Raw genomic sequence first — 13576 nt, forward strand, 5'->3', positions numbered from 1 at the left:
TGTTTCATGAAAACTCATTAAATTGTCATTATAGAGACCAAAGTATGACAGTTTAGGCCCATACAGCAGCCAGACAAATCTATTTCACTTTTTTCCCAGGTAGTTTCTCCTTTCTCGTCCACACCCGGTAGAAGTGCGCATGCGTCACCAGGTGGCTCGCACCGCTTTTTATGGCCAGGTGAGGCGATCCGGTCCAGGTAAGGGGGAAAAAAAGTAAAAGGTTTACTTTGGGACCGGAGGCTCATTTGGGATAGACACGGCACCGGATCGACCAAAAAAAAAGAAGAACACACCGAAGGCAGCAGAAGACAAAGAATGTCAATTATGGGCAAAATGGGCGAATGGCAGGTATGTGCTGCTTTAACTTTAAGACAAAGACACGGCGGTGAAAATCCATGAAAACTGTCAAAGTGTCGACTTGTTGTAGGATGAGGCTGCACAGGCACCGTGGAATCTTTTGTAAAAGAGAGGTGGAACAGCACTCTTGTGTAGTTTAGAGGCTTATAATCCGCCAGGAGATCATACATATAAAGAAGTACTTTTATTTTGGAAAGCCCTGTTTTTGCGGTGATGTAGCTCATACATGTCAAATTGTCCATCTCGGTTGTTTTTTTTGCTGTGGAAACCTGAGGATCGCATGTTGTTATAGGTTGTCAGATTGTGTTGTTTTATCATAAATTAGAAATGTGTGGAAACAAGACACAAGATGTGTTTTTGTCAACAACAAAAAAACAGCCCTTTATTCCAAAAAGAAATGTGTCTGCGTCTTTGAAGTGTAACTTTTCATACTTTGCATTATATTTACAGCTGTTCCAAATTCGGAGTTGTCGAATATCGAATTCGAATTTCGAGTCTCACTGAAAACCTGGCCCTTGCTGTATTGTGTGAGGTGTGGAGGATTTAAGAGAAACTAAAACACTTTAGTTTCACTCCTTTTAAAAAAAACAACAACAAAAAACACCAACAACAGACAACCAGTCCACATCTCCACAAAAAGACACTCAAAGCTGTCATTGTCAGCCAGTATCATCGCTTTCATTCTCATTAATAACAACTGCTTGCAAAAAAAAAAGGGCTCTCCACCAAAAATGGTAATCCAGGTTTTAACCTAGAGAGAAGCCAACGCCTTAAAAAGAGCTGGCGACCTGTCTGCTGACCCACGACCCGCTGAGGTGAGGTCTCGGCCGGCGACAGGGCAGAGCCAGGCTCACCTAGAGCCGCCCATTCACATGAAACAAGGCCATGTTGTTGTGTTAATTATTTACATCCCCCCCCCAACCCTAAACCCTGCCACCCTTACAGGTAGTCAATGGACCTGTAGAGCCAGCTTCGAATGGCTCACCTTTTTAACATAACATTGAAAGAAGAATAGCCTCTCAAGGTCTCTCCACTCTCAATGGGATTAAAATAACAGTTTGGGGAGTTTAAAAAAAAAAAGTGTGTGACAGGGTTGTATTTGCATGCTGTTTTCACATCAAGTCCTAGATAGAAAAGTAATCAATAAGACACTGGGAGTCATAATAATAATAATAATAATAATAATACATTTTATTTATATAGCAGCTTTTCTAAAAACTCAAAGACACTTTACATAGATTAAAAAGATCATAAAACAAGGACATCATATAAAAAAAGATATAAAACACAGAATATTAATTACAAAAGCAGTTCTAAAAAAGTGATTAGTGATTTGAATGTGGACAGGTTGGTGCAGTCTCTGATGTGTTTTAATAAGCCCCAAAAAAAGTTTTTCCACAGCATTTTCTAATTTTTTTTTATCATACAAATTGAACTATATTGTTAAAAATACAATTTTTGTGGAGTCGAATATGCTTTTCGACGCGTAAAAATCCACTTTTAACCCAGGTGCATGCAGGTCCCCATGCATGCATGACTATATACCCTCCTCAACAAACACACACCTCACTGAACAGTAGAAATAAGAAGCATGGTGGAGCGTCTTGCTGCTTTAGTTTTTACCTGTGCGCTGCTGTCCATTGGTGTTGTGTGTGAGCAGATGGGTTGGGAATCAAACTGCTGTTGATATGCTAATGAGGCCCTGTGCCAGTGTTATTACAGAGCTGCTCCAGCCCTTCACTTCCACCATTAGAGGGAGACCTCAGAGCGCAAGACAGACAGCAGCCCACAGCTTCAATAAAAGTAGTTTTTTCTGAGCGGGGGAGCACAATTCACTGAGTTGAAAACAAGACTATAAGGCGATACCTTATATCCACCTCAACAATCCATGAGAATGCTTTGGAAATTAACTGATAACATTAAATATGAAGATTGCGAGGTAAGGGGCTCCTCTTTGATTCGTTTAATTTAATTTGTGAAATTGAACTAATATGGATTATTTTTGTAGGGATGTGTTGTATTGTTTTGATCCAGATATGTCATTTTTTTTTGACAGCGAACACATTTAATTCAACTTGCAGCATGAATAGATCCATGTTTTTTATTAATTTCATAACTTTTTTGTGTATTTGTGTAGAGTAAAATTATAGGATATTAATTATAATAATACTAATTTGAATTATATTATTATTATTAATGGGAATAATAATATCAATAATAATGAGAGAAATAATTTCGCTGTATGGCAATAACAGCTGTATTTAGAAATATTAGTTACATGAGTAAAAATCACACCACTGATTTATTTATTTTTCCTCTTTTAAATTCACATTAAAAAAATTAATCTAAAAATTAAATAACACGTGGAAACATTAAAATAATAATATACACGTACCATGCATTTTTATTAAAATTAATATTTCGACTAAATGTGCAGATGTAAGCGGTAACACACAGCCTGCTTTTTATTCACTGCTCAAATGGCATGGACATTTATTTACCCTTCAGTTTTTTAATTTATCTGCAATTTGAGCCGTCAGATTTCGCTTGTGTGCATGTATTTGAGGAGTGCATACAACTGAGTGATTGTTGTTATGGACATAGACAAAGTTTGGAAGTAATATCAAGGACTTGTTTAGGAGTGGAGAAGCCAGTCCAACGTGTTTTCACCCGAGGATACCCGGGATGTAGGAAAACAAAAGCTGGGCACCTCGGCGTTCATGTTGTGGTGATTGTTTTCTCTTTATTTACGTTGTTTTCCATGCTGGTTGATGCCTAAAAAAATAATAAAAATGTGCAATCGAAATCCGGTCACAGCCCGGTGTTTCGTAATATTAATTTTAGCCAATTTCTTTATTCATAAATAGAATATAGACTTTATTGTCATTGTCATTGAAACAAACAACGAAAAACAGTTTAGCAGCTCTTGGCAGTAAAAGCAAAACATTAAAAGCAAACATAAAAATCAAAATGTAGACACATAAATGGATCATAAAGTGCAGGTGCCATGATTATGGTAAAAATGTGTGAATAAGCAGGAAGGGGAGCTTTTTTAGCCGCGCGTAAAAGTTGGTGAGAGCGCGTCGGATCTCGAGCGGCCCTGCTTGGCTGTCATTGACTTTTAGGAATTTATTTCTCTCCGTCTTTTCCTTGTCAAAGTTAAAAGTTAGCCGGTGTGACTCTGGGCTTTTTTTTGGAGTCGAGGAAGGAAACCGGTGGATTAATTCGGAAGAGAGAAAGTAGACCCAATGGAGGGCAGCTCGGAAAACAAAGAGACGCGCGGTAGAAATGAGCCCATAACGTCGTCTGCTGCTGGATTTTCACCCAGTTCAGAGGTGCACGTTGTTTTCCTTCCTTCCATGGCTTCTTCTCTTTCTCCTTGTCTGTGGTCCACCTCCCTTCATTCCTATGTCTTTCTTTCACTTTTGGCCCTGGGACCCTTTTAAAAATGCCCCCCTCCTCCTCCTCCCTCTCTCTCTCTCTGATTCGTCAGACGAGAGAGTGAGTGTCCCTCTTTTTGTCTCTCTCTCTCTCCACTCCCTCCACAGTCTTTCTCTCTCTCCACTCCCTCTCTCTCTCTCTCTCTCTCCCCACATCTCTGATTAGATATACTGATTCCTCCTTTCAATGGACGTCATTTAAGCGCAGACTCCTTGCCTTGAGTTGCGTCCTCCAGCTTTCCGAACCATTCTTTTTTCCTTATTATTAAGTATTCCTGTGATATTAATAGTCATGAGTGCGTTCTATTAGGAGTCCAAGAGAGGAAGACGAAGAAGAAGAAGCGGCTCTTTTTTTGCTAATATGAGCTCTTGAAAGCGAGTGGACTGCAGCACTGTGATAGAGAGAGAGCCAGGAGAGCAAGAGGGAGAAAAGAGGGTTTACCAAGAGAAACTTTTCGACCCAAAAATCCGCCGAATATCTGCATTTTTTTAGACCCACATGAAGGGCAGCTGGGATCTAACCGTTTATTTCTGATGGATTATCGTCCTGCTTCTGTGGCACATATCTGATCGCCGGGGTCCATCGTGATCTTTCAGGAGCGAAAGAGTCTTTTTCGGGGGGCTACTACATTTTTTTTGTTTTGCTGGTTAATTCCCCCCACCCCACCACCAAAACACGCAAAGTGTTTTTGAACTGATTATTCTTTTTCTTTGAGTGGGCAACCAAAAAATCCTTTTCAAAATGTTAGTGCACAGTTTTTCCGCGATGGTAAGTTGCTTCAACCGTGTCACTTCGAATTTTGTTTGCATTCGAGATTCTGTTCTAAGATTCTGTTCTAATATTCTTTTTTTTTTGCTGAATAATGTCTTGTGAAGCTTGCATGCATGCGTAAAAGCTGTAGCACACCTTTGGAGAAGTGTTGAAATAACACTCGGGTTATTTATTTATTAGAGGACCATTCCCACCTCCGGAATTTCGATGTTTTTTATTTGATTATTTATACTTTTGTGCATTTTATTATGTTATTTTATTTCTAAAACTTTGCGCACAAGTATTTGGTGTTATTGTTTGAAATCCTCCAGGATCAATTATTCAGATATAATAATAGGCTACAGATTCCCTACACTTGGTCTAATTCATGTCAGGGCCATATTTTTAATAATGCCCCAGCAGTTAAAACAAAGAGAGGAAAATGCGATCATGTATGGTTGTGTGTGCTTCTAAAAATGTATTTAAAACACTTTTTCTTTCTGTCCTTCCTCTTGCCAGGACCGTCACGACGGCACCAGCAATGGGACAGCCAGGCTACCTCAGCTGGGCGGCGTGGGCCAGAGTCCCTACACGAGCGCTCCTCCGCTCTCCCACACACCCAACTCGGACTTCCAGCCTCCGTACTTCCCCCCGCCCTACCAGCCCATCTACCCGCAGTCTCAGGACCCGTACTCGCACGTCAACGACCCGTACTCCCTCAACTCGCTGCACGCCCAGCCGCAGCCGCAGCACCCCGGCTGGCCTGGCCAGAGGCAGAGTCAGGAGAGCGGCCTGCTGCACCAGCACCGCAGCCTCCCGCACCAGCTGTGCCGGGAGTACCGGAGAGAAGTGCTCCTACCGGGCCACGGTCTTGATTCGGGACTGTCGGACTCTATCCCCATCCATGGAATACCTCACTCTTTAGACGACGTGCAGGTGAGGCAGCTTTTCTACCTGCAGTCTCTCTTTTTGTTGTGGGCTTAAAAAAATAAATAATAAAAGGGTAATATCATTGTTATTATTATTAATGTCAGGCACAGTTGGTTACCAATACTAGTATATTTTAATTTAATGTTATAATTACAAAATAAGAACTGCTATTTTGTATTTTAATATAATTATTAGTTTGTTCAAGCACCCTGCCTTTTCATAATTAGTATTTATTTTTAATATTATTAGTATATTAGTAAAAGTATTTTTTATCATTACTATTCTTTAAGGATGAAACGCATCAAATTAGTTAGCCATTTTTTGCTGCCTGAAAAAATAGCATGAAATGATGTTATTATTATTATTATTATTATATTTTTTTATTTCGAATAAAACAGTACAATGTAACACTGTTATTTCCATTTATGAAATATAAATTCCAAAACATTAAACATAAAAAAATATTTTAGTTGCCAATTTTTTAGCTGTCAATGTGGTTTTTTTTTCTCAATATTATCACTTAAATCTAATAAGATAAGATATAAAACAAACAAAACAAATAAGCCTATACGCCCGTATTTCTACACGGATCTCTTCATGACTTTATTTGATTTCCCAGTTTAAAAACAAGATGAAGCTCGCGCGTTCTCTGCATGCGAACAATAACACTCTAATACACTAACAGGAGAATTGAGTTTTGGTGGATTGAGTTTAGGTAATAAACTGCGATTACTGAAGATGCATGATAAATGAGCGCTAAAATTGTCAATAACCCCTCATCATTCTTATTTAGAGCATTTCTTCTCCAGTTTTTAATCAGAAACAAACACCAATAATCCTCTAATTAGTTCATAGGCCCTTTAATAGGCTGCGCCGCCGTAATTACTATCCAATCTAGATTAGAAGTTTCCTTGTGAGTAGAGCCAATATGAGGGCGAAATTAGGTCAGGATTATGGGGCGACACAGCTTCGTTATTTAAGTCTGTGATCTGGTGTAATATGCGTCCATCAGTGGTGGAAACCAGCTGAAAACACTCCTGGACAATAATAACAGGTATATGGGCCTCGAGAGCCTCCATGTTGGGTGATTGTTGGCCGCTAATTGTGTCAGGCTTTGTTCGTGCACAGCATCCTGAGTTGCATTTCACTTATAGGCTGATATTTTTGTGCTAAATTTTTTTTTTTTTTGCATTTGTGTCATAGTCTGTTGATGATCAAGGAATTCACATTCCCGACCAGACTGTAATTAAAAAAGGTAAGCAATTTTCCTCCGAGATATATCATGCATGTTTCTGCAAGCTGCACAGTGTGGCTCTACACACACACACACACACATGCATACACACACACCATTCACCATTCTGCTCCAGAGAACTCGATGCAATGCGGTAATGCCTGACTGATCCTAATACGCAGTAGCCTATTTTTCATTACATGGTTTCCAAGTGCATCAAACTGGCTGCACCTTTTTTTTCTTTTTTTTTTTCTCCTCTCTCTCTCGCTGATGGAATTTACTGTCAGCGTTTCAGAAGCACAGCGGGGAGATGAGTAGAGCTGGTGGGCTTTGTAGGCCTCCGTGGTATTGATGGTCAAAGATGCAGCAGGCCCTATATAGACGATCATCCTGGCACTTCAGTGGTGAAAGCCAATAGCTGCAATCACACTGCATGGTCAAATTTAAAATGGAAGTTGCTGGATGGAGCCTATAGTGTGTGCAGGGTGATACTCGGTCATTTAAGGGAGAGAATCAAGGCGATGGATTATAATATTTATTTGCTGATTTATATATAATACAACATGAAGAGCCTTTTTTTTTTATGGCCATGTTTCAAAAAGCGTTTTGTCAGGTCAAATTAGAACTCACTCGACAAAGATATGGGGCGATTTTTCTTTCTTTCTTTCTTTCTGTCTTTTTTTTTCTTCCATTCTCTCTATTTTGAGTCTGTCTATCTGCGCATCAACATGATAATTGGCTTCTTATATTAGTAATCTCAAGAGTTCGTTTAACTCCTATTGTCTCTATTATAGGCTCCCCTGAGCCATTAATGTCACAAGTGATCTATCCAAAAGGCGCACAGTCCCCCTTTGTCTCCGGTTACTGCGCACCACCAAAACGGCGTAAAAAAGCCCAGCAGTGATGAGAATCCCCCCACTATGAAATCACATACACGGGCGATTTTGCTGGATACCGAGGATATGTCAAAATAGGTATACCAAATCTCGCGGTTGGTTGGTTGGTGTGGCTGCTTTTGTGCAGAGAGTCGAGCCATGGTGCGTAAAAATAGGCGCACAGATACTGGAGGTACTGAACAAGATGAATGGGATTTTGGAATGGAATATGGAATATTCAAAATTTTGTACATGTGTAGTTGAGCTACAATTATGCCCAATATATAATCCTGATGCTACTGATTCCACACATATTATAAATATTGCTATTATTATGACTATTACTGCCATATAGGCCTCTATTAGTCGTTTTTCTCTGCATGTCCTTGTTGCTGAAAGTGTACACATGTGGTGCTAAACTCTAAATCCGGGGCCTAAATCCCCCCCCCCCCTCCCCCCACCACCCCCTATTCTCATTTAGTTAAGGCTCTGCATTGCATGAAATTCACTGAGCACGGTCTCTCTTTCTCTCTCCCTTCCTCCCTCCCTCTCTCCATCCCCACCACCATCTCTATCTTTGGCTAGGTCCAGTGTCTTTATCCAAGAACAACAACCTCTCCTCCATCCCCGTCAATAAGGACGGTCTTTTCGGAGGTGTGGTAAACCCCAACGAGGTGTTCTGCTCAGTTCCGGGTCGCCTGTCTCTCCTCAGCTCCACATCCAAGTACAAGGTCACGGTGGCGGAGGTGCAGAGACGCCTCTCGCCGCCCGAGTGCCTCAACGCCTCTTTGCTGGGCGGTGTGCTGAGGAGGTGAGTTGGAAAAAACTGCAAAAAAAATCTCTCTCTTTCTTTCTGTACCTGTGTGTGTGTGTGTGTGTGTGTGTGTGTGTGTGAACTCTCTCACTCTACTCCAATTCATTCTCTCTGTGAGCATGCATCTCTCTCCAACTCTCTCTCTCTCTCTCTCTCTCTCTCTCTCTCTCTGTACCAAGAATAATTAAAATCGACCAACCATGACACCTAGCTCCTGCATTTAAAGCAGGAGGGGTCTGTTAAATTCCATATTAACTTCTCTCTCTCTCTCTCTCTCTCTCTCTCTCTCTCTATCACACACACAAATTAATGTAGGCCTAGTCTGTTTCAACCCCATGCTCTATAGGCCCAGTGAAGGCATTACACATGAAAACATTGGTCTCCAGTGAACTGTCTACTGAAGTGCTGCTGCAGACACGCACAGCCAGTAATAGTACTTGCCTATTAAGTAGGGCTTTATTTATTCATTTTGTACAGTATTTGTCTGCTGGTGAGTGAAAGAGGGCTGGGGCTCTTTTAAGCATTATTTATGGCTTTTATATGAGGGATGTAATGGAGGGTAAAGGCAGCCAAATTCAGTCCATTCACCTTTTAATTAGTGAAAAAAAAGAAGAGCTGAGCCACATTTTACTGAGCTGAGATATGATGTATCCCAAAGTGATAGGGCCATAATTATTAATACAAAATATTTCACAATGTATAGGAAACTTTTTTTTGCATGTAAAGTCTAAATTACATATTTCATATAGTTAAATGTCTCCTTCTGTTTCTGTCACAGGGCCAAGTCTAAGAATGGAGGAAGATCCTTAAGGGAGAAGCTGGATAAAATCGGCTTGAATCTACCTGCGGGCAGACGCAAAGCAGCCAACGTCACCTTGCTGACGTCACTAGTCGAAGGTAAGCGGCCCGTAAATCACGTTCTCACTCTTGTAGCTCTCTCGCGATATCAGGTGCTTGGATTTTTTCTCTCTCTCTCTCTTCCTCTTTCTTTCTCTGTGTTGGAAATCAGCATATGCGCTCATCCGTGTAATGTGGACCGACTTTGCCTCGCAAGTAATAAAGCATGAAGGATGTGTGTGTGTGTGTGTGTGTGTGTGTAGAGAGAGAGAGAGAGAGAGAGAGAGGATGGTGCTGGTTATTCTAGTGGCTTTACAGCGTTTGGCCTTCGCTTTCAGGAGCGCACACTTGCAGGTTCCACCACGGCTGGCCTAGTTTATACACTGGATGAATTTGTGTTGAAGTCCAGTTAATTATTGAGTTGCTGCTTGTTTATTGGGCGCCGCTGAGCTGCTTCACCTCATGGATGAGAAGTCGATTGATTTATTAACCCCGCATTGTTCCAAACATTAATACAAGCCGGGTATGTTTTTTTTTTTTAATGCTTTCGTTAATAGCTTCCCATGCTTTTGCTTTGCACTGAATATTTTGTGTTGCATGCAAATGGCACTGCACTGACCTATTGGGAGCTGTATGTTTTGGGCCTATTATTAAAAAATAAATTATAGCGCGCTGGAATAAAAGATGCCTTTTTACGCAGACTGGATAAATCCATTTTTGCTTGCAGATTTTTATTTTTTTTGTGTATTATTTTTATTGACAAATTTTAATGACACCACATACATCAAACAAAAATCAAAACCCATGACCCAACCCGAAAGTTCACGCACCTGCACTCGCACACTCATACACATTAATACAAATAACTAAAAGAGAATATGATCTAAACCGCATGTTCAAGGACAAAACATACATATCATTACATACAGCATCACCCATGTGATATTTAAATGCAAGCCATCCATAATGGGAGTATTCAACAACAGAACAGAGAAAAGGAAAACACAATCAATATACTAATAGAAATATTGTCAAACTGAGTCCAAATATTGCAGAAAGGGGCCCCAACTGCTTGCAGAGTTGAACCCTCAGTGCAGTGGTATTTGGTGTGTCCAAAAAGGTGAAAAAAGCCAGCGATGGTTCATTGGTTCCCTGTTAATCATTATTGCAGAATGTCCATTGTGTGCTCCGTGGCAATGTGGCGCTGTATTTGTAATGAGCCTGGAGAAATGTATGATTCTGGGTAATAATAAGGAGCATGGTGGTTGGATGACAGAGGGTGGGAGTTATTTAGTGAAGGGACACTGCAGAAGTGCTGTCATTGTTTATGATCCGCTCCATTTTTATGGAAACGAGTTTACTGGACTTGAGCTTTGATGCTAATTGGCGCATGCGTTCTTCCGGAGTGGAGGCTTATGGGCAGGAAGCCCCGCAGTAAAAACTCAACTGCTTCAGGAAATTAAAACCAAAAGACTTTTTTTGGGAAGAAAAAAAAAAAATTTTACCAACAAGAAGAAGCGAGTTCAGAGGCTCTCGGACAAACTGTGATTCTCATATAGTAAAAAAAGATTTAGGTATATAGCCCTTTAAAATTGCTTCCCTATGCCTCTGTGATCTGCTGGACTTCCAATAATGTGCAGGCATTGGTAATCAATGACATGGTGTTAAGCATGACGCTCCGTCTATATTTCACATCCACTTATTGTTCCTTCGCCATATTCTCACGGTATGAAGCTTTGACGTGTATTGGCTGTTTTATTATTATTATTATTATTATTATTATTATTATCATTATTATTATTTCTAAGCTATTATTGTTATCATCATTAGTGTTGTTGTGAAGGCACAGGTGCTACAAACCCTGGATCAGATTAATCATGTGTTGGTCCAAGCAGTGTGTGTGTGAATTTGATGTAACCATATTTTAATAAGCAAACACATTCAACCTCATGTTTTTTTTCTTTTTCTTCCTTCTTTCTCTCAGGAGAAGCGGTACATCTTGCCAGGGATTTTGGTTATGTATGCGAGACCGAGTTTCCAGCCAAGGCAGTAGCTGAATATGTAAACCGTCAGCATTCCGACCCAAACGAACAAGTTCAAAGAAAAAACATGCTATTGGCCACAAAGTAAGTGCTATTATCACATTTCACTGAGTCACAGCAAATGCATCCCAGTCTGTGTGCCACTGTGTGAGTGTGTGTGTGTTTATTTGACACACTGTGCACACACACGAATATATTTATTAAAATGCAATTTTAAGTGTTTTTTTTTTTAACAAATATAAATTTGATGTCAGATGTGTGATCATGATAAAATCATCATTGCTCCATTCCAATGTAAGACCACTATTAGCTCAAATTAAATAATATATTTTTTTTTTAGCCACACACTTTCAAATGTTACTGGCCATCTCTGCTAATTATGTATTTTATTCAGACACTTATTTTTTTTTATTATTTACATTTCAATATAATATTCCACATTATAATAAAAAATAGTGCAGTTAAATAATGCTGTTGGTGTGTTGTTGACTGGGCCTTTCCACACTGCCACATTGTGTTTTCAGCGACATTGACACCCAGCTGGCTCACATGCAGCGCTGCCATTGCTGTTGGTTATTTTTACTGTGCGTTAACTGGGGATTCCTTAAATGGCCTGCATTTAATATTGATGATGGGCCGCTATAATCAAACAGCTGTCCGCTGTAACCGCTTATTACAGGCTTTTGGAGTGTTATTAAAATAGCAACCACATGGAAGGGAGAATAAGAAGCTCGCTTTAACTCACCTTTTAATGATAGAATATATGATTTTCTATAGGTTTTAAAAAATATTCTACATAAATTCATCTGAGCAATATGTAAATTGCATAAAGATGAAGGTGTGTTTTGAGGGAATAAAAGCACCAATTATCTTTTTTTTTTATTGTTTTATTTGTTGCTGTTTACCAGGCCTATTTGATATAAAATAAGCGACTGAAGTTCCACTGAAAAAAATAAAATTCTGTTTACATCGACAAGTCATTTGGACTCATGTTTTTCTTTTAAAATCGTCTTAATAAAAAAAGTGAGATATCCTGCCACTCAGAGCTGCTCAGAGATGGATTTCCACCTGTTTGTAGCTTCAGGACATTTTCTTTTTAGCCAAGTGTTAAATTCTGAAAACAAAAGCAGAGTATAAGAAACACACTAATAAATGATTGAAATTAGTTAATTTTGCAGAAATAATATCTCACCTTAGTGGCTGCTCATTTTTTTTACTTTAAGCAAAAGAATGTAGAATGTAGAATGTAGTATGTAGAGTCCAACAGCCCTGCAGGAGTGAATGATTATATATTTTTTTTGTGCAGTGTGCACAGTTTTATTTATTTATTTGATATTAAAATGCATGCATTGATATGCAATGTTTGGATATTAACACGCGCACTTTTTTCTCTGTGTTTTAGGCAAGTCTGCAAAGAGTTCACAGACCTGCTGTCCCAGGACCGCTCGCCGCTCGGGAACTCTCGGCCGCAGCCGATCCTCGAACCGGGAATCCAGAGCTGTTTGACCCACTTCAGTCTAATCTCACACGGTTTCGGGACCCCGGCGCTGTGCGCGGCGGTCACGGCCCTGCAGAACTATCTGACCGAGGCTATCAAAGCCATGGACAAAATGTACCTCAACAACAACCCCAACAGTCACTCAGATAACGGCACTAAAGGCGGAGACAAAGACGAGAAGCACAGAAAGTGATGTTTCCATTATCCCACCTTCTTCTCCACCTGGGGGCCAAACCAAACACCCAGGGGCCCTTCTTCTTCTCCTTCTTCTTCTTCTTCTACACCGACCCACAATCCCCCAACCCACCCACCCAATATAAATATTATAAATACCTTATAAATACTATTGATAAAGTTAAACGTGCCACTTCTTCCTGAATCTTGCGCGGTTTTACATGTTTTTGTTTCTACATCCCCACTTTGGATTCACGGAGACGCATCTTCTTCTTCCAACATCCTCCTGAAAACCATATGAAATGTTACTTTAAAAAAAAAAAAGAAAAGAAAAGAAAAAAGCTGCAGAGGAACAGCTCCAGGGGTGAGGAAAAAGGTGTATTTGCCTCAGCCAGAGGACTTTTTATGTACTCCCCTTATTTTTTATGAGCTGCAACGAATGGACTGAAATCCAGCGACCCCTCTATATCTCAATTTTACGATTGTGACAAAAACCGAAGCTAAAAAGAGGATGAATTCTTATCAGTATTGTGAATAATAAACTTGAAAAACAAAGAGAAAAATCCACAGAGCTCCATGTCATGACTTCAGTTGTAGACTCTCTCACTCTCTCTCTCTCCAAGT

At 40.0% G+C, this 13576-nt stretch overlaps 1 protein-coding gene across 3 annotated transcripts; it reads left to right on the forward strand.

Annotated features, from left to right (window-relative positions):
• Window positions 1-199: 199 nt before the first annotated feature.
• On the forward strand, window positions 200-13108 carry tfap2a (transcription factor AP-2 alpha). 3 transcript variants are annotated; one of them, XM_074621412.1, is made up of 7 exons: window positions 200-348; window positions 5068-5484; window positions 6682-6733; window positions 8173-8398; window positions 9180-9298; window positions 11223-11364; window positions 12683-13108. In XM_074621412.1, the coding sequence occupies exons 1-7, from the start codon at window positions 316-318 to the stop codon at window positions 12969-12971; spliced, it is 1278 nt and encodes a 425-aa protein (XP_074477513.1). In that variant the 5' UTR covers window positions 200-315; the 3' UTR covers window positions 12972-13108. The 3 variants fall into 3 exon arrangements, with proteins under 3 accessions (XP_074477513.1, XP_074477512.1, XP_074477515.1); XM_074621411.1 differs by lacking the exon at window positions 200-348 and adding an exon at window positions 2148-2296; XM_074621414.1 differs by lacking the exon at window positions 200-348 and adding an exon at window positions 3945-4566.
• Window positions 13109-13576: the final 468 nt, after the last annotated feature.

The sequence above is a fragment of the Sebastes fasciatus genome, chromosome 21 (assembly GCF_043250625.1).
Source record: "Sebastes fasciatus isolate fSebFas1 chromosome 21, fSebFas1.pri, whole genome shotgun sequence".
NCBI lineage: Eukaryota > Metazoa > Chordata > Actinopteri > Perciformes > Sebastidae > Sebastes > Sebastes fasciatus.

Coding starts and splice junctions, on each gene's coding strand:
- tfap2a (XM_074621411.1), top strand. CDS start 2,246: ATGAGAATGCTTTGGAAATTAACTGATAACATTAAATATGAAGATTGC. Junction 6,734..8,172: donor CCAGACTGTAATTAAAAAAG/GTAAGCAATTTT, acceptor ATCTTTGGCTAG/GTCCAGTGTCTTTATCCAAG. Junction 11,365..12,682: donor AACATGCTATTGGCCACAAA/GTAAGTGCTATT, acceptor TCTGTGTTTTAG/GCAAGTCTGCAAAGAGTTCA.